Source organism: Python bivittatus, unplaced genomic scaffold, assembly GCF_059951505.1.
Source record: "Python bivittatus isolate LINGU-HERP-01145 unplaced genomic scaffold, Pbiv_v1 ctg000560_np1212, whole genome shotgun sequence".
Classification (NCBI taxonomy): domain Eukaryota; kingdom Metazoa; phylum Chordata; class Lepidosauria; order Squamata; family Pythonidae; genus Python; species Python bivittatus.
This window is the reverse complement of record NW_028277083.1, coordinates 174,110-195,683: the sequence shown is the minus strand read 5'-3', so window position 1 is coordinate 195,683 and position 21,574 is coordinate 174,110. Positions and strand designations below refer to the sequence as shown.

At 55.3% G+C, this 21,574-nt stretch overlaps 4 protein-coding genes across 5 annotated transcripts; 3 read left to right on the top strand and 1 right to left on the bottom strand.

Annotated features, from left to right (window-relative positions):
- Nucleotides 1–973: 973 nt before the first annotated feature.
- LOC103051431 (hemoglobin subunit alpha-D-like) lies at nucleotides 974–1,758 on the top strand. Its single transcript, XM_007433865.4, has 3 exons — nucleotides 974–1,135; nucleotides 1,234–1,438; nucleotides 1,525–1,758. The coding sequence occupies exons 1-3, from the start codon at nucleotides 1,041–1,043 to the stop codon at nucleotides 1,651–1,653; spliced, it is 429 nt and encodes a 142-aa protein (XP_007433927.2). The 5' UTR covers nucleotides 974–1,040; the 3' UTR covers nucleotides 1,654–1,758.
- A 1,862-nt stretch (nucleotides 1,759–3,620) lies between these two features.
- LOC103052372 (myoglobin-like) lies at nucleotides 3,621–9,005 on the bottom strand. The gene is made up of 4 exons (XM_088147820.1): nucleotides 8,872–9,005; nucleotides 6,631–6,747; nucleotides 5,514–5,736; nucleotides 3,621–5,173 (listed from the first exon to the last, which is right to left on the bottom strand). The coding sequence occupies exons 1-4, from the start codon at nucleotides 9,003–9,005 to the stop codon at nucleotides 5,030–5,032; spliced, it is 618 nt and encodes a 205-aa protein (XP_088003946.1). The 3' UTR covers nucleotides 3,621–5,029.
- Nucleotides 9,006–9,010: 5 nt separating this feature from the next.
- Nucleotides 9,011–15,278, top strand: PGAP6 (post-GPI attachment to proteins 6). 2 transcript variants are annotated; one of them, XM_088147798.1, is made up of 13 exons: nucleotides 9,011–9,144; nucleotides 10,835–11,012; nucleotides 11,141–11,348; nucleotides 11,512–11,648; nucleotides 11,769–12,031; nucleotides 12,265–12,587; nucleotides 12,677–12,770; nucleotides 12,931–13,054; nucleotides 13,204–13,340; nucleotides 13,651–13,829; nucleotides 14,125–14,271; nucleotides 14,600–14,716; nucleotides 14,982–15,278. In XM_088147798.1, exons 1-13 carry the CDS (start codon nucleotides 9,060–9,062, stop codon nucleotides 15,276–15,278), a joined length of 2,289 nt encoding a protein of 762 aa, XP_088003924.1. In that variant the 5' UTR covers nucleotides 9,011–9,059. The 2 variants fall into 2 exon arrangements, with proteins under 2 accessions (XP_088003924.1, XP_007433932.2); XM_007433870.4 differs by lacking the exon at nucleotides 9,011–9,144 and adding an exon at nucleotides 9,409–9,637.
- A 1,427-nt stretch (nucleotides 15,279–16,705) lies between these two features.
- Nucleotides 16,706–19,382, top strand: MRPL28 (mitochondrial ribosomal protein L28). The gene is made up of 5 exons (XM_007433871.2): nucleotides 16,706–17,005; nucleotides 17,094–17,246; nucleotides 17,451–17,585; nucleotides 18,695–18,781; nucleotides 19,070–19,382. The coding sequence occupies exons 1-5, from the start codon at nucleotides 16,712–16,714 to the stop codon at nucleotides 19,139–19,141; spliced, it is 741 nt and encodes a 246-aa protein (XP_007433933.2). The 5' UTR covers nucleotides 16,706–16,711; the 3' UTR covers nucleotides 19,142–19,382.
- Nucleotides 19,383–21,574: the final 2,192 nt, after the last annotated feature.

The following is a 21,574-nucleotide window of genomic DNA, read 5'->3' as shown; positions in this document are numbered from 1 at the left end:
TTACTTGTTATTTTAATTATGGATATTTATGTTTTTATTGTCTTGGATTTTAATTGTAAGCCACCCAGAGTCACCCTCTGGGGGAGATGGGTGGCATATAAATTTAGTAAGTAAGTAAGTAAATAAATAAATATTGTTCTGACTTTTTTATTTTCTAAAGTGCCCAGAGTCAGTTGGATCCAGACATTATTTAAATCTATGAAATAAAGAGTGCTTTATTACTTCTGAGGGGAGCCCAATGTCAGCAGGTGGCAGAGGGAAAAGGGGCTTTTCTTCCGGGTACAGCTGGGTCAATATTGAGGTTGAACTCCTGCACTTCCCTCCAGGATCAGGAGCACTTTGCCATCTGCTCGGCGTATTCCCAGCCTGACTGCTCCTGCTGTCTCCGGAGCCCAGCCCCCGCCGCCGCCTTAGCAAGAGCGCCAACCTCCCCGAAGCCTCGCGGCGCGGGAGCCTTTAGCCAAGCCAAGGCGGCGGGCTCGGGAATCCCCGCCCTGGCCACGCTGGCTGATATTGCTGGACATGGTGGTCCAAGCGCCCTCGGGGGGACGGAACGGACAAGATCTTCCTCAACCCACTCGGGCCCGGGGCACCTATCCCCGAATGCCTGCGGTTTCCACGCGTGCGCTTCCTGAAATGACGGGGTTTAGCCGTCCTGCAAACCCGCCTCGGAATGCCAGGATCGGGGCGCTCTCCGCAGGTCGGGCATCTTTCCTGTGAAACGGCCAAGGCGCTCACAGGAAACGTCGAGGAGGCCCAGCCCGACTGAGCGCCGCAGTCCTTCAGAGGCGACCGCCTTCTGCCTTCGAGAGCCGTTCAAGGGTGGTCTGGGGCGCCGCAGCGAAGCAGCCCCACCCCGGCTCTTTGTCGGGCTGGCCGAGCGGCAGCGGCGCTCCTGACCGCGACGGCGATAAGATAAGAGGGGCGGACCGAGGAGGGGGCAGCTATAAAGGCGGCGGCGGCGGCGCCCCGGCTCCCATTCCGCCTCCGTCTCGCGACCCGCAGGCCCTCCCTCGATCTCCTCCTCCTCCGCCACAACCATGGTGCTGAACGCCGAGGACCGCAGGCTGCTCCAAGCCTCCATAAGCAAACTGGACCGTCGCTTCGAGGAACTTGGCGGCGATGCGCTGTGCAGGTAGGAGTTGGGGCACAGCCTTCCTTTCTCATGATGGGTGCCCGCCGCTCCCCGTCTGATGGACCCCTTCCTCTTCCTCTTCCTCTTCCCTGCCGCAGGTTGTTCATAGTCTACCCGCAGACCAAGACCTACTTCCCCCACTTCAACATGGGTGCCGGCTCGAAGGACGTCCTGCACCAGGGGGAGAAGGTGGCCAAGGCGCTGGAGAGCGCCTTGAACCACCTGGATGACATCCGCGGCACCCTTTCCCACCTCAGCGACCTGCACGCCTACAACCTCCGCGTGGACCCAGTCAACTTCAGGGCAAGTTGGGGCAAGGTGCCCACTGGGCGGGAAGAAGGGCACCTGTCCCACCTGGCTAACCCCTGCCTTCCTCCTCCTTCCTGCAGCTGCTGGCCAAGTGCTTTCATGTGGTCCTGGCCATTCACCTGCGTGCCGAGTACAATGCCTGCACCTGCCTGGCCTGGGACAAGTTCTTTGAAATGGTGGGTGAAACGATGTGTGAGAAATACAGATGAGCCCCGCGGGCTGCAGCCAGGCGCCCTCCCTCGCCTTCCACTGAGCTGCCTGCCATTGGGACGCCTCACCGGGGCCATCAAGCAATAAAGTTGTCTCTGAACCACTGCCTGCCTGCTGCGCCTGGCTCTTGGGGCTGGAGGGCAGAACGGGGACCCTATGGCTGCTGGGAAGGGGCTCTGAATAAACCTGGCTGGGTGCGTGCACACCTTTGAATTGGTGTTGACTCCGGGCAGCTGCCTGGACTGGTTCCTGCAATTTTCCTGGCAAGGTTTTGGAAGTGTTTGCCATGGCCTCTTCCTAGGGCTGAGAGAGAGGGACTGGCCCAAGGTCATCCAGCAGGATTCATGCCTAAGGCAGGACTAGAACTCATAGCCTCCCAGTTTCTAGCCTGGTGCCTTAACCACCACACCAACCTGAGGGAATAATGAAGGGAAAAGGGTACCCTCGGCTGTAATGTAGAACCACTATATTATAGCTAAGAACAAACAAGGGACTGAGCACTTCTGGCTACCTCTGGTAGGCTTGCCCCCCCCCCGCCCCCCAATCCTGACCCAGAGCAGCCTGCCACAGAGGAGGAAACCAGGGTGTTTGCGAGAGCTGAGCCACAGGAGAGCTAGAAGCACAGAGCTGGCAAACTGGGTTCACTATTTGGACCAGATCACCCAATAACTCAGGATCCACAGATTTCAGGAGCATGCTTCTGGGCCATTTGGGAAACAGGGGATTGGGAGCAGGGAGTCTCAGGACCATGGAGAGCAAGGGGGCATTGCCAGGAAGAAATTCAGAGGAAAAGTTCCTTTCCCGGTACCTCTCTGGGGCCCTGGGGCCCTCTTCCATAGTCACAGCAAAACTGGACCCCTCTCCTCCATGCTGCTGCTCCTGCCACCAAAGGGCAGGCGAGATGCACACCGCTAGACAGGCTCCTTGTCCACCATGGGTAGCCTAAGCCCAGCCTTAACCCTTGGCTGAATGAAGACTGGTGGACGTGGCAGAGCCTGCCATCTGAGTAGGCCATCAGTTGCAAGTGCTGCACCAGGGCCACTGTGAACCAATGGCCAGCACCTCTTTCTGGCAAGATGGCAGGTCGCCCTGGAGGGAAAGGGTTCCCCCACCCCGGATAAAAGAGTTGGCTAGGATCCAGTGCAGCAACTAACGGTTGCCACAGTGCAGCTGATCAAGGAGGAAGAGCCACCTGCAGACCATCTGGGCCAAAGTCAACCCCCAGGAAGCCAGTGACAGACCTGCTCTGGGCAGATAATTTCCCTCACTTGTGAAGCTCCACCCAGGCCTTTCTGCTCTCCTGCACACTTAGGGCAGCCTACCTGGCCAGCTAGACCCACTGGTCCACTTTGGTCTGAGTCTCATTTTGGCAGAGTAGGGGGCTGGGTACCCCCAAGGGTTTCAACACCTGGAGGATGCAGCAGTGTCCTGACTGGACTCAGCACCTCCAAGCTGCACAAGGACCCCGCAATCGCCAAGAGTCCTCTGGGTTGCAGCAGTCTGTACATGCGATAGATAGACAAACAAACAACTTTCCCATGAGCTTTTTGCTCCTTGGCCAACGGGCCTCTCCTTCCCACTTCATTCCAATGACCACTGCTTCCTGGCCTGCAGTCCACCCATCCCCCAAGCTGGCCCAGCCTCCACGAAGCTACTGCAGAGCTGGCTCTGCTCACCTGGCAACTCTCTTGGGATTGTGGGGGTAGAGGGCATCTCCTTCTCTCAGTAGGAGAGCAAGGAGGCTCTTCCCATGGCACACTCAAGCACCCCCAGGCAGTGCAAGCCCATCCCGATGGCATGTTATGTGTCACAAAAGCCAAGAGTGGTGGGCTGGAAAGCCATGCCCTGGGCAACCATGGCGCCAATCCTGCTGCCAACTGGCTGCACCCCTGCACACACACACACCCCTTTATCCTTTCCTGGGCTGAGGGCGTCCGGAGAATTCAGAAGAAAGGAACGCAACATGGAGGAGAAATAACCAGCCCTTTATTCAAGGACCCTTGGCTCCCAGCTTTACAAGGAGGAGGGACCCCACAGGATGGGAGAGCAAAGATGGTTATAGAAATTGAGGGCTACCGAGCAGGAAATCCTAGGGGTCTGATTGGTTGGCAGCTTTGGGGGAAGGTAAGGAGGTCCCTGACTTCATGCCTGGGGTCCTTTCGGTAGTTCAGCAAAATTGGCCTTTTGGGGCAGTCCATTGTTAAGGAGATGGAACAAGGTTTTCCCCTTGTTACGAGGTTGCAATTCCCTCATTCAGACTGTTCCGGCGGCTTTGTCTGGGGCAGGAAGGGTAATCTTCAGGTCTGATTGATTAGGCATAGGGAGGAACTGAGTTTGGCCCTAGTCATGTCAGCAAGTCAGGGAAGAAGGGGTTCGGCCTCCATTTTGTTGGTTCCGCCTATTTGCTCCACCACAAGGGCTCATGAAGAGTAGTGAACGTGAGCAAGAGACCCTAGGCACCAGGCAGCCATCCCTCTGGTCAGCCCTTCCCCGGCTCTCTGGCTAAGCTGCCTGAGCCAAAGTCTGAAGCATGCCCGGGCACTCTCAGCCCCAATAACTTGTGGGATGTCTTCTGGGCCCACGGAGGAGCAGGGCATGGGCATGGCCTCGGAGCTCTGCCGTAGCTCACGGCCAAGGTGCGGGCTATGGCTTGGACTCTCAAGAGACCCAGAGGTGCTAGCAAATGCCAGAGTGTTTTGTGGAATAGGAAAAATCAGCATTAAGCCAGGATATGATTGCTTTGGTTTGAGAGATGGGTTTCATGAATTCAGTAGTTATGGCTTGTAAACCGTAGTTTAGGGCTTTGCGTCTTGCACAGACATGCCAATGCCACAGCCAAACCCAGCCATGTACAAATGAACCCTCTTCCGAAATAACAGGCTTGCAATCCAGAATCTCAAAAGACAGCAGCGGCTGTAGGGTGACTGGTATTTTGTTCAGGTTGATGGCTGGACACTTTTGGGCTCTGAGGAGAGCTGAAGCCTGGGATGGCTGGCCGAGGCTTGGTGTGTTTCAGGCCTCCCTTCTGCCTTGCTGTCAATCCTCAGGGCCCCAGAGAATGGGCGGGGGCAGGGGGGGCAGGGGAGGAAGGAATGCAGAAAAAGACAGCCTGCACTTCTGAAGAAGCAGACAAAATCTGACAGTGCTCCTTTTTTCAATCCTCTTTCTCCATCTTTATCCTTTCCCTGGAGCTCACCTGGGAATTCCAACTCAGTAGCCACCTTTCTTTCCACACTCCTTGTCATAGCCACGGACTCACTTCTCCCCAGAACTAGGTGCTAGTGTTCAGACCTTTTATTCCATCCTTTCCACCAATACAAGCACAATGGGGTGGGGCCTGGTTCACCCAATTGCCTAATGTCAGTCAGGGTCTCTTTAAGGCTTCTGTTCCCATGCATAAGCAGCTTCAATTTCTTCCTGAAGAACCACAAAGAACTTCTCCCAGGCTAGCTGGGCGTCATCAGTAAACTCCTCTCTCAGGAGGTCTTGGAAGACACAGAGAATGGCCTGAAACAGGAACTAGGTAAAGGCAAAGCTATCAGGGATGAGAATGAGAATGAACCCTAGAGAACTCCCGTGTTCACTGCAGTCCCCCAGGCAGACTGTAAGAGCACTCTCTTTGTGGGCACTTGGTGAGCCTTGGAAAGGGAGCTGCGTTGCAAAAGGGAACCCCCCACCAGCTGCTCTACCTCTCTGCAGATGCTCTGGTAGCCCCATGGAGCTGAGGTGGGGTGTACCGCAGGCTGGCAACTATTTAGGTCTGCCCCAGATTTCCTCTCTGGGAAAGAGATGGCCCCTGCTGCAATTAACTCAGCTGGCAGAGAATGAGTCTGCTTTCCCTCTGAAACGTCTTGTGTACCTGGAACATTGCTGCTGGGATCTTGTGAGTGTTCTTATGGCTGTCCACCAGCCGCTCAATGAGCTTGCAGGCCTGCTTCCAGTGACCCATGCTTTGAATTAACTGGTTCAGGGTCACCATAACTCTCCGGCCGTGGAAGCCCACTTCTGGGATCATCATCAGGTCACCCTCAGTCGGAATGGTCTTGAAATACTGCTTACTCTCTGGATGTCCTGTGAAGAACCTGAGTGGGGAGAAAAAAGGAGGTCCTGCTGTTCAGAAGGCAGGCAAATTTTGCTTGACTGGTCTCTCCCTGTGCTGAGAGCTGGGCTGAGCTGGACTGGACTCCAGTTCTGCACTATATGCTCTTCCTTTCACCAGGCCTCCCAGCTACCTTCCCAAGCAAGACCTCTCACCCGCCTCAACCAAAGGAATCCGGACACTGACATCCCAAAGGGTAGAGGGCAGCAGGCTCATTGGCATAATGAAGGTCTCAGCCAGGGCTGTACTGTATTGCTCAAAAGGCCCAGACATGGCAGCAGCCACATTGTTATGTGGGCCAGTGGTTCCTGTGCTGGCTGTCTGGACCAGGCCCAACAGAAGAGCTTTACTCCAGGAGCCAAGGACTTAAAAGAGTGGCTTTGATCTGTGCAGTAAGTCATTAGGATGGGTTTAGGGGCCAAGAGGAAGGTCTCCTCTGCAGCAGCCCCCAGGCATGGAACCCTATCTCTGGGGAAGCATTGCCAGTCCCCAGCTGTCTTTTTGAAAGCAGGAGAAACCATGTCTCTTCTTCAGCTGGCATTTGGAGGGTCACCACACAGGCTGTCATTTATATTCTCTGTGATGCTACGTTCCTGGTTTTTAACAACGTACCTTGATTCTTCTTCCAGGAGGAAGAGTAGCATATCAACAAGAAATGAACCTCCGTAGCAGGGAATGCATGCTCCCACCCCACACAAAACAGGGAAGATACCATGTATCTGGGAAGAGGCTCTGTCCCATTGCAGTGCCCCCAAGAAGGGTTAGGGTTTCTCTTCCGAAAAAATGGATTTCTTCCGAGCCCCAAACAGAGCTTCCAAGGTGGGGAAGCAAGCAGGTCCCCTCCACAGTGCGGGACTCAGTTTGCCAACTCCAATACCTGAGGATAATAAGCCTGCCATTTTCTTCAGCATTGTCAAAGACCTTTGCCCAAATGTCTCCGATGAGTTGCTGATCCTCTTCTGTCAGGTCCACCAAGGGATCTGAAGGGAATGGCCTGGAAGGAAAAGAAGAAATTGGCTGCCAGGCCTTTGAACAAGATGAGCTGTGTTCCCACAACATGTTTAGCCAGGCTAAATACCTACCAGTTGTATTCACAGAAAGAATTATTGTTCCACAGCTTTAACTTTGCTTTGTTTTCTCTAGGGCCTAGCCTTTGTATTGTGCAAACTAAAAAAAAAAGGGGGGGAGTTTAATTTGGTAACCAGCTAAACGTATTGTATGAATGTAGCAACAAAGAGTACAAGAGTCCGTTCCTAACCACCATCGTGCCAAAGTGATGAAACACATGTCGTGACAGTGCAGCAAGCTCTGTCCTCTTGTACTTGCATTGTGGGGTCAGATGTATTTCACACACACTCACCCCGCTTTGTTGTCTAGGATGGGCAGGGTCTGAAAGGACAGTCCTGGAAAGCCAGCATGAAGCTACCACCCTGGAAGCTAGCTAAAAGGGGGACAGTCAGCACACATCAGCCGGGTTTGCATCTATGCCCTGTACAGCCTGAAGCAGTGAAACAGCTTGCCTCACAAAGGTGTGGGGGTTCCATCGCTGGAGGTTTTCAAGAAATGATTGGGCAGGCTTTTTTCTGGGATGGTCTGAGGATTCCTGCCCTGGGCAGCGGGTTGGACTAGAAGACCTCTAAGGCCCCTTTCAACCCTGCGATAGCACCTCTGATTGCCTTAATCATGGCTTACATACATAACGCAATTGGCTAGACTCTCACAATATAGAGATGTAAATTCAGCAACCATATTGTCCATTAAAAGAACTCGGTATGGCTTGATTTTTAAAATGTGGCTGACTTCTCCATGGCCTGTGTGATTCTAGGATCAGCAACAACTGTTTTGGAGATGGTGACTGTGACAGAATGCCCCACATTCCCTGCAGCCCTTCATTCTTGCCCAGCAAGGAACAGTGCGCTTGGGTCACCATCTTAACTTCTCCTTCCAAACAAATCTGCCTTTGGTGCTCATGGCTTGAGCAAAAAAGATGAAAGGCACTTGGGGGTCCAGGGGACTCAGCAAGGCTCTTCTGGGGTTGGCCACCTGCTGTTCTGCCCCTCCCCTCATCCCAGGCTTGTGAGCACAGGGCCTCTCACTGGCCAAGGCAACCCTTACTTAAGGAGAACTTCTCTTCTCCCTGGCTTCCCATATAACTCAGCAGTACTGAAGTGAAGAATGCGGGATGCATGGTATGTGTGGGAGAGAGTAGTTTTTAAGGATTTCAGAGGACTGAGCTGAAAATAAGAGAATAATCTTGCAAAAGTCCTCTCACAGAATATTGCGAGGAGGCAGACAAAAGGGATATGTTGAAATTTGAGCTTGAACACTCATACTGCTTAAGGGAGCACTGAAAATAAAATTGCCAATGTTGTAGCACTCTTGTTCATTTTTAGGACACAACTGCACTTGGTAGCATAACATATTATGATCACATCTCAATCCAGCATTTTGTTTTCATTGGATAAAAAGACTCAGAACATGACAGTCCCGCTCATTACCTGGGGCAAGGGGGCTAGAGCAAAACAGGAAAGGCTTGCTTGAATTTAGCAACTGATCTTTATTAACCTTTTCTTTCACACAGGGCAGGATTACTTTATGATATATTTATTGTAGGAGAAGAGTTTAGTCTATGCTGGCAAAAAAGCAGAGGGAGTCTGGTAGCACCTTTTCCAATTAACACAATTTGTTAAAAGGCAGCAGCTTTGGTTCCCTTCGTCAGGTGCACAGAGCGGCTGGACTGATGGAGGATCTAAAATAGGGTGAGGTGGGGGAAGGAGGGACTGGCAACTCCAACTCCCCTCCCTCTTCACCTACATCCAGTATGATGGATTCAAGCTCAAAGTGTAAGGATTGGCTCTGGCAACTCTGAAAGGGACCAAAGGACCGCAGTGGCCGAACTGAACCTCCAATACCTCACAATACCACACCCGGCCAGGGGGCAGCTGTACTTGACGCAGATCAGCTGAAACGTCTTGACTTCCCCCGGCCCTGAGTCCTGCTGCCGGCCACTGAATAGATGCTGCAGCCCTATCCCTCCACCCCCCCGGGCAGTTGGCTAAACCAGATGCAGCCGCTCCGCTCCAAAGGGTGACCAGATGTGGGGCAGCCGGCCACTCACCCTGCCTTCAGCTTGCCGCTGGGACCCCCAAGGACGGCCATGGCTGCGGCAAGGAAGCGCCCGCTGGGGTGGGGTGGCGTGGCGTGGCGTGGCGTGGGCGGGGCAGAGTCCACGGAACCTACCGGCGGCCGCATTCTTGGGCAGTTGTGAAGTGGCTGGCTGGCTGGCGGGCGGGCGCTGATCTCGAGATGCCCCAGCAGGGTCCCTCCTTTGCCGCTGGACAGCCAGGAGCCACTGCGGGGCTCCGGAGCCGGAGGGCTGCTGGCTCCCCGGGTAGGCCCGAGACGGGGGAAGGGCGAAAGCCGCCTTTCCAGCAGCGGGGCAGTCCGGGGGCGCTCCCCTGGATTTGCGCGGCCCGGGGCGGCCTCTCCTCCGAGCCAGCTGGCCGCCGGCCGAGAAAGCCGCCCTCTCCCGCCTCGCGCCCCCGGCTACCCGCGGCCTTCGCTCCCCGAGGGCGAGTGAGGGCGGCGCCCGTTCGCCGCCTCCTTCCCGGCCAAGCACCGCCCGCGGCGCGTGCCCAGCTGCCTTCCCTCCTGGCCCGCGGGCGTCCCCGTGACGCCACCGCTGGCGGCTAGCCCCGCGGTCCGGAACTGGCCGGCGGACGGGCGGGCGGCCCGGGCAATGGCGGCGGCGGCAGCGCGGCTCCCCTTGGCGACGATGGCGGACGCCCGGCTCGGCCACTGTCCTCTGCTCCTCCTGCTCCTCGCCGCCGCTGCCCCGTCGCCGCCCGAGAGGAAGGAGGCTGAACGGACCGACAGCGCCGAGGGTGAGCCGGGCGTCCTCTTGCGCCGCCTCTGCCCCAGCGCGGCGCCGGTGGCAGATCGGGGAAGCTGCGCCCGCTGCCCTTGGCCCTGCCCGAGTCCCCCAGGATCCTGCGCTCTGGCAAGCGGGGGTGCGGCTGGCAGCTACGTGCCTGGGCCCTTCTCCGTTCTGCGTGAGGGTGGTAGGCTGCTCTGCTCCGGGGGAAGGGGCTCCCCTCGAAGGAGCCCTGACAGGCTCCCCTAGACGGGCGACGGCGCAGGCAGGAAATGCCACTGGCCGGGTGGGGCAGCCATCCCCTGGGGCCCCCGTGGCTCCAAAGGGCCTCATGCTGGCAGGGCTTTGTGCCATCTGGCCTGGGGCTTCTGCAGAAGGGTGGCCAATTAGGCCAGTGCCCATATAGCTGACTCCCCCTCCCGCCACACACACACACACACACAGTTGGGCGAGGGGGGTTGGCCTTTCTGGCTTCCACTCCTAGGTGAAGGGTGCTGGGCCCTGGTGCAGGCTGCAGGGACATTGTCCTGTGGCTGCCTCCACAGGGCGCTTCCTTCCATCTCTCCGGTCTGGGCTTCCTTGACTAGCACAGCTCTTCCTGGTGACACGTAGGTGTATCAGGGCATTGGGGGAAATGTAGTGCCTTCATCCGACAATAGTCATACTGGCTGGACATGCCCAGCCCTCAGGCAGCTGGAAATCTCCCTCCCTCCCTCCTTCCTTCCCTTCCTCCTCTGGGTCTGCCAGCTTGGTCTTTCTGGAAACGTGGCCCTTGTCCCTGCTGTGCAAAGTCCAGTGCAGCGATGCCCGCAGGCTGGGTGTGTGCCTGCTTGCCTGCCTGCACCGGGCTAGCTGTGCTCTCTGACTCCTTCCTGGTACTCTCGGGAGGTCTAGTAATGGGCAGGCGGGCACTTCCTGTTCAGAGGCTGCCTGCATGGTTGACGGTCACTCCAAGGTCATTCCTGGGCCCAGCCAGCCAGTTTCCAAGCCCTAGTGCAGCAGCTGAAATCCATCTGATACCCCAATGGGAGACGATGGCATTTGTGGCCAGCCAGGCCCCAGGACGATGGAATGAGAAACCAGGCCAGGTCTGCCAAGGTTGGGAAATTCAGCCATGTGCTTGACCAGTGGCCCAGGACCTCTCCACTGGGAGCCATGGCCGGGTGCCTGAGGGCTCTCTAAGTGGCCGTCCTCCCTTTCCTCTCAGGTCCGGCATTTGTTTCTGAGTATTTTTCCCAGAGTTCGCAGACGCTGTCCTTCTACAGTTGGTATGGAAGTGCCAAAATATTCCGCTTCCATGTCCCAGAGGACACAGTGCTGCTGCGCTGGCTCCTGCAGGCTTCCAGAGAGAAGGGCCCCGGATGTGGCAAGACTCAGGTCACCTTGTACGTACGTTCTCCCCTGCTGCTGCTGCACCTCCCTGCGTGGAGTACCAGCTCTGGAGGGCTCTGGGCCTCTGTCCCAGGCCTGGGGCAGAGTGTTCGACGCTCTTCTCTTGTCCTGTGCCCTCCAGCCATATCCGCCATGGTGCCCCTCCAGTCATCAACCCGCTGGGCACACAGTTTCCCGTGAACACAAGCATACCTCCGTCCTTCAGTCAGACGCTGACACTGGCTGCTGGCTTGCAGAACAGCACCTTTGTCAACCTCACCAATCCGGCTGCTGGTGACTGGTTTCTCGCTGCCCACCTGCCGGCAGCCTCAAGCAAGATTGAGGTGAAGGTGAGAACAGAGCTGGCAGCTGTGGGACACTTGGGGGTCCCCGAGCCCAAGTCCTTGGTACACTGTGATCCAAGGGGGCATCCTCTGTGCCAGCCAGGAATTGCAGGACCTGAGTCGAGCAGGGCAGTTTTCCTGACCAGAGGTTGACCTTTCTGTCCTGCAGGGCTTCTCCAGATCTTGTACCTATACCTTCCAGCCTGACCTGTTTGTGCTGCGCCGTGTGGACACGGTAGTCCTTGAGCCTGATGTGCCCATGCCACAGGCTCTGTCCCAGGGGGCTAGTAGGCCACTTCATGCCAAGTGAGTAGAATGGGGGGGTGGGGGGAGTGGCAGCATCCAGCTAGCCCCTTCCAGCCCAAGGAGCATCTGCTGAGTCCCTGGACTGTCTGCATCCAAAATGTGTTGCTGCCTCCCTTGCAGGGTCTTTGTCCCCGAATACACTGCTGGGTTGCGCTTTGAGCTGGGGAAATGCATGGAGAATGGCGCTGCTGCAGCCTGCGCCCTCCAGGTCACGCTAGGCTCAGCTGGGCTCTCTCGGGCTTCCCAGAAGGTGCTCCGCTGCCTGGAGGCCTGCAGTGTCTTCTTGGCTTCCCCACCATGGGGAAGGTGGGTTTGGATCACGGTGGAGAGCCTCGGTGGTGCCAGTGCCAGGGTTTCCTTTGAGATGACGGCATTCTTCATAGGTGCGTGCCCCTCACAGAGATGCTTGGAGTCAGCACAGGCTCTGTCAATTCTTGCTCAGACCTCTTTGCTGCTTGTTTCTTTTCTCACCTGACGTGAGAGACTCGTGGCCCCTGGTTTGGGGAAGGGGGGGCCCTGTTTCCATCTGCCCTTGTATAGAAAACCATCTGGCTGTAAGAACGATCGTCCTGCCCAATTTCTGTTGTGAAGCATATGCTTGCTTCCCTGTTTGCAGTGTGCAAGCCAGGAGGCAACAGCTCCTTCCTTGGCTTCTACCAGAGCTTGAAGCAGAACCAGGGGATGCCAGTGCTGGGAGGCAGCCTCAACAGCACATGGCTTGCCATGGGCAGCATCCATAATGCATCTGGCCCAGGAAGCTCCTGCCTGCATGGCCAGCCAGTTGTCCGCGAGGAGCTGGACGTGGCGTCTGTGCGCTTCCGGGTCCTCGGGGATTCCAATGTGCCTGTGCAGAGCGAAGTTCCCACTCTGCTCCTTCTGAACCTAAACTCGGGCATGGATAGTGGAGGGAATCTGGTGCTGAACCTGATGCTGAACAAGGTGAGAAGTCCTGCTACAGGGACAGCCAAGGGGTGACGGGTTTTGCCTCCTGCCAGGATTCAGAACTGGGGTCAGCTTTGTCATTGCAGACTTCTGTGGGCCTTGGAAATGGCACTGTGTTGGCCTGCTTGAGTCCCACATCCCCTGCACTGTTCCTGAATGGTTCCTGGGGCTGCTGGACAGGTACGTGGTGGGCAGAGGTGCTTGCCAATGGCCCAGGCTATTTCCCCTTTCCTGGAGCACCTGCGGGCCTATTCCACGGAAGCCAGTGGCTTTCCAAGGACGCAACTGGAGTGCAGAACTAGGGTCAGCTGGTTTTTTGGTCTCTTCCCCTCCCACCCAGCCTTCTCTCAGGGCTACCTACTGAACTTGAGCATGTCCTCCAGTGAAGCTGCAGTCATTGTCCCTTACCCAGAATCTGACAACTGGTACCTGTCCCTGAAGCTGCTCTGCCCAAAGGAATCAGAGTGAGTTCTGGGTCTCCAAGTCTGGGTGCTGCTAGTGTGGCTTTGTCCCTACCCCTGGTTTCCCGGGCTGGGAACTCCAGTAGGAGTGAAGCTGCTGCCCCTTGGAAGGCTCTCTGGGCCCGTCTTCTTTTTCTCCCTCTCTCGTGCAGAGACTGTGATCAGGCTCAAGGCCAGGTCGCCATGCTTGCCTACCTCACCCCCTGCTTTGACGATTGCGGGACATATGGACAGTGCAGCCTCATGAGGCGCCATGGCTACCTCTATGCTGGCTGCATCTGCAAGGCTGGTAAGAGATGCCCCACCCCTGCCTTCAGATCTCCGGGTGGACCTACCAGGTCTCCCAGCAGGGGCTCGTCTCCCTAACGTCCACTCCTGCTAGAAAGGAGATCCACATCCTGCATGGGGCTGCCTGTCCTCTTGGGTGCCTCTGGGAAGGGCTACCCTGCTCCACACACTCCTCTGAAATGACGTCAAGTGTGTTGGCGGGCTTATGGCTGCACCACTCTGTAAGCACCCTCCCCCCGGCCCCCCAGGAAAACAAGGACAAAGATTGGTTGAGTTTGAGAACGTGCTTCCCTGCCTTTTCCTCTTGGCAGGTTGGGCTGGCTGGAGCTGCACAGATGGAACCAAGGCCCAGTCCGTAGGCACCCAGATCCTGGCCACCCTCTTGCTCACTCTCAGCAACCTGCTCTTCCTGCCTGCCATCGCTGCTGCCCTGTACCACTACCACCTGGTTGAAGCCTCTGTGTATACCTTCACCATGTTCTTTTCCACAGTAGGTCCTTCATTTCTCTCTAACCCAGTGCATGTTGTGGAGCAGTTCAGCTCTTTGCGGTGGAAGGCAGGCGAGCCGGCTCCCATCTCTTGGCTTGCCTGTGTGAGGTGGGGCTCCTGCAGTTCTCTGTTCCTGTGGCCCCACTGGGCTTCCAGGCCAGGAAGGGAGGCAGGAGCCTCTTTTGGGCTAAGCTCCGGAAGATGCAGAAAAGCTGCTGCCAGCAGCGCCCTCCTGGCTGATAGAGAGTTTGCTGTCTGGGTGACAGGTTGGTTTCTCTTCCCTACTGTGGTTACAGTTCTACCACGCCTGCGACCAGCCTGGCATTGCTGTAATGTGCATTATGGACTACGACACATTGCAGTTCTGTGATTTTCTGGGCTCTGTCGTCTCCATCTGGGTGACCATTCTGTGCATGGCACGAGTCAAGAAGATCCTGAAATATGTATGTATGGGGAGCCATAGGCAGTCCCTAATTGAAAGTTGGGAAGAAATGGGGAGGAAGCCAAATGATGGGAGGGAAGGGGTGAACTTTCCCCCTGAGCTACACTCGCCTGGCACCTCTTGACTGCAGTGTGAGCAACTGGCACAAGCGGTGGGGTGAGTGATGGCTAGAAAGCTGGCCTTGCACCCTCATTTGTGCTGGGGTTCTCCGTTCCAAGGCAAGCAAGAGAGGAGAGAGTGGGCAGACCCCCTCGGCATCCCAGCTGCCATCAGCAACTTCCTGGAACTGCCCAATACCTTCTTTTCTGGTCTTTTCTCCTTTGCTGTAGGTCCTCTGTGTGCTGGGAACCCTGGTCATTGCGATGTCACTGCAGCTGGACCGTAGGGGGCTTTGGAACATGATGGGCCCCTGTGTCTTTGCCCTCACCATCATGGCCAGTATTTGGGTAGGTCACTGCTGCCTTCTGGGCTTCCTCCCCAACCCTCCCTGCGATCAGCAAACCCCTGAGCTCAGTGGGGCAGGAAGACCACTGCCATTTTCTCCTTAGGCATTTGACTGCAACCAGGTTGATGGGCCTTTGAGTTTCCTTAATGGAATGCAAGACACGTTAAAAGCAGGTTTTGCGACAGGTTGACCAAGCTCCCTGCCTGGAGCAGGCTGGCAAGTCCCTTGGCTATCCTGCTCCCAGTAAGTCCACTTTCCTCCCACAGGTCTATCGTGGGATCTCCCGGCGCCGCTGCTACCCTCCCTCCTGGAAGCGCTGGGCCTTTTTCCTCTTCCCCGGCATCAGCTTGGCACTTGTGGCCATAGCAGTGTACGTCTTCATGGAAACCACTGAGAATTACTATTACACCCACAGCATCTGGCATATCCTGGTGGCCAGCAGTGTGGCCTTCCTCCTTCCTCCTGGAGATAAGCAGAAGGAGCCGTGGGCCTGGTCCCGTAAACTGCTGTGCCGTTACCAGATCTGTAAGAACGACCGGGAGGAGCTCTATGCAGTGAGCTGACTGACTGGAGAAGGAGGGGGCCGATACAACAAGACTTCCTCCCAATGGAGCTGCTTAATTTAACAGGAGGAACGTGACCCCTGCAGATTCCTCCTGCTGTGCTGGAGGAAGATCAAGGAAGCTGAGCAGTGCAATATTTGATCAGGAGAGGAGGCTGTCTGATGGAGCCTGCACTTTTCTGAATCTTGAGAAACGTGGCTTAGTCTTGTGGCGGCTGTAGCAATAATGAGGATGTATTCAGCAAGGAAATGGGTGCTTCTGCAGCCCAGAAAATGGCTTGGGGTTGAGGGAGGATGACAATTCAGGGGGCTTGTAGGCAGCAGCATCCACGGAGGGGGTGTTGATGGGCAAGACGGTGGACACAGTGTCACAATCCAAGCCCTGCCGCTTTTGCCCTGCGTGCACCCTCTTGCCCCCACAGGTGTGATTCCATTGACTCATGAAAGCAGGCCAGGAAGTTGCTTTCTGCTCAAAAGAGTGTCAGAAGGATGTGCCATTGCTTCCCGGCATACATCCCAGACCGGAAGGAGAACGTGCCGGTGTAGGACCTAGGGAAGGTAAAGGAGGGAGGGACTAAGCTGAACTGTGACTGTCCTCTGAGTTCCTTGTGCAGCGGATCCTGTGGGTGTGGCTGTGACTGAGGGTAGCTTGGCATCAGGCACTCTGTTTCAGGCCAGCTTGTTTGAACTCAGGTGTGAATTGCACTTTATTTGTACACTGACATCCCTGCTGTGTTGCATCTTTCAAGAATAGACTCCCTCCCCAGGGCAGGGCACGGCAGTCCTGGCCTGCCCGTTCCTGAAGGCTGGAGGATCAGGTTTCTCTTGGGGGCACAGCTGGTGCTGCTGTTTTAGCCTCTGCGGAGCCAGAGGGTCATTCGCTTGTCCTTACGAGAACTGCACCTAAAAGAGCCTCGATTCGGGGCTGATACGGAATCACTGCAGCAGATAAAGCAAACTCTGGAATGCAAACGCCGATGCCTTATTTTCTCAGGAAGAGCTCTGGCAACTGCGGTTCACAATAGCCTGTTATTCATGTGGCATCAGGCCATCTGGGGCGTCTTAGACCTTTCTTTAACGGAACAGCTTTATTTAATTTTTATGCCTTTAATTAAAATGTATTCGATTCAAGTGAAGAACGCTGCTTCGGGGGTCCTGCCTTGGTTGAAAAGGGAAGAGCGGGTCTAGCGAGCCGACTCGTCCGAGCGAGCGCCGGGCCGGGCGGATGCCTGGCAGCAGCCCGGAAGCCCCGAGGCGGAGGGCGGGGCTTCCGGTGAGGGGCGTGCGCCAGCGAGAGGCCAGCCGTCGCGCAGAGAGGCAGCCCGGCGGAGGCGCTCCGCCCCGGAAGCGCGGCCCACTGCCCGCCCCTTCCTGTCTGAGCCCGCGTTCGGCCCGGGCGGCGCCGTAGAGACGCGGGCGGGAGCCGCGCGCGCGATGCCGCTGCACAAGGTGCCGCCCCGGCTGTGGGACTCGCTGCGCCTGCAGCGCGGCATCTTCGCCCGGCTGCCGCCCCACTACTTGCGGGCCTTGCGCGAGGACGCCGCCGCCCCGCCCCCCGCCGTCCACTGGAGGCCGCCCGCCGGCGAGTACGCGCGCCCCCCGGGCGTCCTGGAGGGCGTGCGGCGGCAGGCCGTGCCCGTGCCCGTCTACTACCCGCCCGAGAGCCAGGAGGGGCTGTGGGGCGGCGAGGGCTGGGTGGCCGGCTACCGCTACGCCCGCGACGAGAAGGTGGGTGCGCGGGCGAGCGCCTTGGGGCGGGCCGGGGGCGCTCCGCGCTCGCCTCCTGGCTCCATGTCTCCTTCCTTGGCGCCTCCAGCTCTCAAGGCGGGTGAAAAAGGTCTGGAAGCCGCAGATTTTCCATCGCGAGTTCTACAGCGAGATCCTTAACAAGAAGCTGAGGATCGCCGTCACCATGAGGACGCTGGACCAGATCGACAAAGCTTTCGGCTTTGACTTCTATATCTTAAAGGTTTGCGGGATCCTCCGTACCTGGTTTCTGTGAGTCCCAGAGTCCCATCTCTGGTCAGTGCACGATGGCGATGACCTTAAACTGTGCAGGCACTCCTCTGAATGATGCAGCCCCTCTTCAGAGTGATGGTGCGATCGGGGTGGCCCTCAGGGCCGCCTGTAATGCATGACGCGGACTGTGGCATTTCACCCCTTCTCTTTACAGACCCCGAAGTCTGAGTTGTGTTCCAAATTGGGCATGGACCTGAAGCGCACCTTGCTTTTGAGACTGGCACGCCAGGACCCTTCTCTCTACTCAGATGATCCAGCCAAGAGAGAGGCTGTTTATAACAAATACAAGGTGACTGTCTCTCCTTTGCCAAGAGTGCCTAGGAAGGCCCAGAGGTGGTCTCTTGCTGCAGGATACTTTCTGTGCTTTGATCATCTGTTCTTGGCAACAGGCTTGGTGCAAGAGGATGATAGAGAGGGGAGTGCTATCTTTGTACTTTTTGGCTACAGTTACATCCCTCTTGGGAAAGAGTTTCCATTCCAATAGTCTATTCTACTGGCAGGTAGCTTTCCCTGCTAGAAATTGTCCTCAGGTATTTACCCATATCTGTATCTTTGCAATTTCCCTTCTGGTTTTAGCCCTGGCCCTTTTGGAGATCCTTTTCCACATATTGCTTTTGCTAAGAACTTACTGGGTGGCTTTATACCAGCCACACATTCTTTGACTCAACCTTTTCATGTGCATTTTGGAGACATAGCACTGACTTAGTTTTAGTACAATTGGGGAAACTTTGATCTGTCACATATTTCTGAAGTTCAATTCCCAGCCACCCCAGCCAGCACAAGCAGCAAGAAAGATGCTATGAATTTTAGATAAGCAACAACTAGAGAATAGCAACTTCTCCAGCCTAGCTTTTCAGAGGTTTTGTACAAAGGTTGCAATCAGTAAATGCATTAAGTATTATTCTCCATCTGTTGCTCAACTGCCAAGGAGCAAATGGACAGTCTGTTTCTGTTAAGGGTTGGGCACATTGAAGAGTGCACTTTGAGTTATGTTATCCAGGGGGATCATCCATGTCATGATTGCATTAAATAGCTTCTATTCTTAAAAAATAACCTGAGCTGCAGGTTGCAGAAGCATTTAAATGCATGGATCCACTTTCTCCACATGAAGGGAAAAGGTGTTTCGGGACCAGTCTGACTCTTTATCTCCTATTCATTAAATCTCTGTAGTGGTAACATTGCTGAGCGTGTTAAACTGAGGTTCTGTCCTTGGGCTTTAGGTAGGATTGGAACTCCTGTCTGCAGCCATGAGCATTTTCTGTTAATCAGCTGAAGCTTTGGTCAGTGAAGTGGAATTATCTGTCAGCTATAGCATGAGATGTTTTACCATGATCATAGTTATTTGGCTTCTCAGCAAGTTTGTATGCTGCAGTTTAACAAATGTAACTTTGCACACAGGAGTTTGTGATTCCTGAAGAGGAGGCTGAATGGATTGGACTGAGTTTGGAGGAAGCTGTAGAAAAGCAGAGGGTCTTGGAGAAGAAGGTATGTGGCTTAGGCACTTTGCAGAAGGATTGTATCCGGGGGGGATTAGTGGGCCAGTCCTTGTGGTCCCTTGGTTGTGGAATATCTGCCTAGAATATCTACTTACCCCAACCTATAACCAGTTGCATTCCTGATCACATTTCTTTCCACTGCTTCACTTTATCTTCTGGGACCTTGTGAATGAGAGCTGGCAGGAGCCCCTCAGTCAGGCTGAGGCCAGTCTTCATGAGGTGCTGTTATCAAGGGGTCAAGGGGTATTGTAAGACTGTATCTGTCTATCTTTCCTAGGACCCTATTCCCCTGTTCAGAGTTTATGCAGAAGAACTGGTCCAGCACCTCCAAAAACAACAGATATCTTAACAAGGAACTGGGCTAACCTGGGCTTTCCTCAGTTTGGTTTATCTCATGCACGTGAAAGAAAAGGACTGGATACCAAGAAACCTTTTGAGGCCCCATTGGGTGAATCAGAGGAATGGACTGAGAAAAGTCTCTGTTAATATTTGGTGTTTGGGAGAGCCATTCACCCTGAGCTGCACCATCCCTTGTTCAAAATGCTCAGTATTAGCACCAATAAAGAGAGGATTGTTTCATCTCCTGCTGAGACTGTGTTTTGGTCTTCATTCGCCGAGACTTTGTACCTGCAACTTGCTTTGGCACCTTAGATGTTAGCCTGGACCCTGAGCAAAGGGTGTAACTGACACAAGGCTCCCTCAGTAGCAGTCTTTGTAAAATAAACTGGGGAGGGGACTAGTGGCTCCTTTGGGCATGTCGTTTTCCTGCTTTTTGGCCAGAGAGCAAATATTTGCATTATAGAACAAAACCGGCAAAGTCGTTGCTATGGAGGGTAAACACACCACCCTTTTAGGAGTAGTTTCTGTCTGCAAGATACTTAAGGCAGGTCAGCGAAAGGAAAAGAGTATCCCATCGATTGCCCTGTGGCTGTGCACCCCTGGATGGCGTTCCGGAATGTTGTGCAGCCATCCCACCCTTTCATCCAGGACCCAACCATGCCCCCCAACCCTGCTCCCACCCCCCTGACACAGCTGGAGGAAGCCCGACGGCGGTTGGAGGAGGAGGAGAAGAGGACTGGCAAGCTGGCTGCCAAGCAGAGGTAAGCAGTAGGGAGGCTTTCCTGGGAGGAGGGGAGGGAAGGTGCCTCTCAGGTGGTGCCCCAGGAAGCCCTTACCCTCTCCTGAGCCCCGCTCTGCCCTGGGCCCCACTGTGCCTTCTTTTGAGTATGGGGCCTTGAGGGGAAGGAGCTGGGCCAGGAACATGAGGAGCGCCATCTGCTGCTGCTCCAGCTCCATGTGTCCTAGGCCATCTCTGCGCTGCCTCCTGGCCCAGGGGATGTCGCTTGCCAGGAAGATACCCCACCCCACCCCACCCCGTGGGCTTGGAAGGTCAGGAAGCCAGAAGATGAGAGGCTGGACAGAAGGACCGGTCACTTTCTCTGCGTCCCAGGCCACGGCCATGGTGTGAAAACTGTAGAGGGTTGATGCACAAACAGTTGGAAAAAAGTTATGGAACTTTGTTTTTGTACATGATAACTGCAGCGAGATTATTGTATGCACTAATACAGAAAGATTCAGCATTGCCCACAATGGAGGAATGGTTGGCGAAGATAATGGAACTTGCTGAGATAGCTAAATGGACTTTTCTGATCAGAGGAAAGACGGTATCTACGTTTATTGTGACTGGAAACTCCTTATAGACTTTTTTGTGTGAAGCAGAAAAAAAATGGACTTATGATTTATGGTTTTGATGATTAGACAGGACAGATTATCAAAAGAAGAGAGTTATGTTGTAACTATAGGCTAAGAGGTAAATTTATAATTGTACTTAATAACTGCTGTAAGGAAGATTGGAAGTTATTTCTTTGTATCTTTTTTTCTTTTCTATTTTTCTTTTTCTTTTTTTCTTTTCTTGCATTTTTAGCTCTCCAGTTTCTTTTTTCTTTTTCTTACTTTATAGTTTATAAAGTATTCGTTTTTAATCTTTTTTTTTTAAGCATTTAATAAAAATTATATAACCAAGGAAAGCCCCTGTTGGGGGAACTGTTCCTAGTTGGAAGCTTGTCTCTTTGGCAGCGGACAGAAGCTCCCGATTATCCCCTTCCCCCCCTTGTTCCCCTCCCCCAAGCTCCTGAGGCTGGACAGGCTTGGTTTGTGGCTGGGAAGGCCACTGAGGTGGATCCCTGGTCAGAGGAAGTAAGAGCTGCTTGTTCCCACGCGACGCTGAGGAAGCTGGTGTCTGGGTCAGTTCTCAGATGGAAAGAGCCTTCAAGCAAAATGGGTCGGTGGGCCACAGGGTAGCTACTGAGAGTTTTCCTCTCTTTTTTTGCAGGCCATCCCAAGGCTAGACGCCACAGGTTTGGCGGGGAGGGGCGTCGGTGGAGCAGCTTCCTGAGTTTTCACCTTCTGATCGTTCCCCTGCCCCGTTAAGCAGCCCCCGGGACTAGAGGCCCGGTCCTGCTATCTTGGGAGGCACCTTTTCCATGTATTTATTGAGTAAATGTATGTTTCTCATCTGGGGGGGGCGGAGGGCGCTTCAACCCCAGCCCCCAAAGGGTCCCGGAGCCCGCCGTCCAGGGCCGCCCTGGAGCTCACGGGCCTCTCACGGCCTGCGCGACCCCACCAGAGACGGAGGCAAAGCTCGCAGGACTCTCCCTGCGCGGCAAGCACCTCGCCCGCTGAGGGGGCGGCGGGGGGACTCGCGGGACGCGCCCGGGGCGTGGAGGCGCTTCCCCAGGGGGGTCCCCAAGCCTTGGTCGCGACCGGGGCCGCCCGCACGCCG

Bases quoted from the DNA above. Each gene is read 5' to 3' on its own strand.
- LOC103051431 (XM_007433865.4), top strand. From the start codon at position 1,041: ATGGTGCTGAACGCCGAGGACCGCAGGCTGCTCCAAGCCTCCATAAGC. The intron at 1,136-1,233 runs GTAGGAGTTGGG...TCCCTGCCGCAG, and splicing joins GGCGGCGATGCGCTGTGCAG to GTTGTTCATAGTCTACCCGC. The intron at 1,439-1,524 runs GCAAGTTGGGGC...TCCTTCCTGCAG, and splicing joins TGGACCCAGTCAACTTCAGG to CTGCTGGCCAAGTGCTTTCA.
- LOC103052372 (XM_088147820.1), bottom strand. From the start codon at position 9,005: ATGCGGCCGCCGGTAGGTTCCGTGGACTCTGCCCCGCCCACGCCACGC. The intron at 6,748-8,871 runs GTGAGTGGCCGG...TTTTCCTTCCAG, and splicing joins AGCGGCAAGCTGAAGGCAGG to GCCATTCCCTTCAGATCCCT. The intron at 5,174-5,513 runs GTACACAAGACG...GCCTTTACCTAG, and splicing joins TCCCAGCAGCAATGTTCCAG to TTCCTGTTTCAGGCCATTCT.
- PGAP6 (XM_007433870.4), top strand. From the start codon at position 9,493: ATGGCGGCGGCGGCAGCGCGGCTCCCCTTGGCGACGATGGCGGACGCC. The intron at 9,638-10,834 runs GTGAGCCGGGCG...CTTTCCTCTCAG, and splicing joins ACGGACCGACAGCGCCGAGG to GTCCGGCATTTGTTTCTGAG. The intron at 11,649-11,768 runs GTGAGTAGAATG...CCTCCCTTGCAG, and splicing joins AGTAGGCCACTTCATGCCAA to GGTCTTTGTCCCCGAATACA.
- MRPL28 (XM_007433871.2), top strand. From the start codon at position 16,712: ATGCCGCTGCACAAGGTGCCGCCCCGGCTGTGGGACTCGCTGCGCCTG. The intron at 17,586-18,694 runs GTGACTGTCTCT...CTTTGCACACAG, and splicing joins CTGTTTATAACAAATACAAG to GAGTTTGTGATTCCTGAAGA. The intron at 18,782-19,069 runs GTATGTGGCTTA...TATCTTTCCTAG, and splicing joins AGAGGGTCTTGGAGAAGAAG to GACCCTATTCCCCTGTTCAG.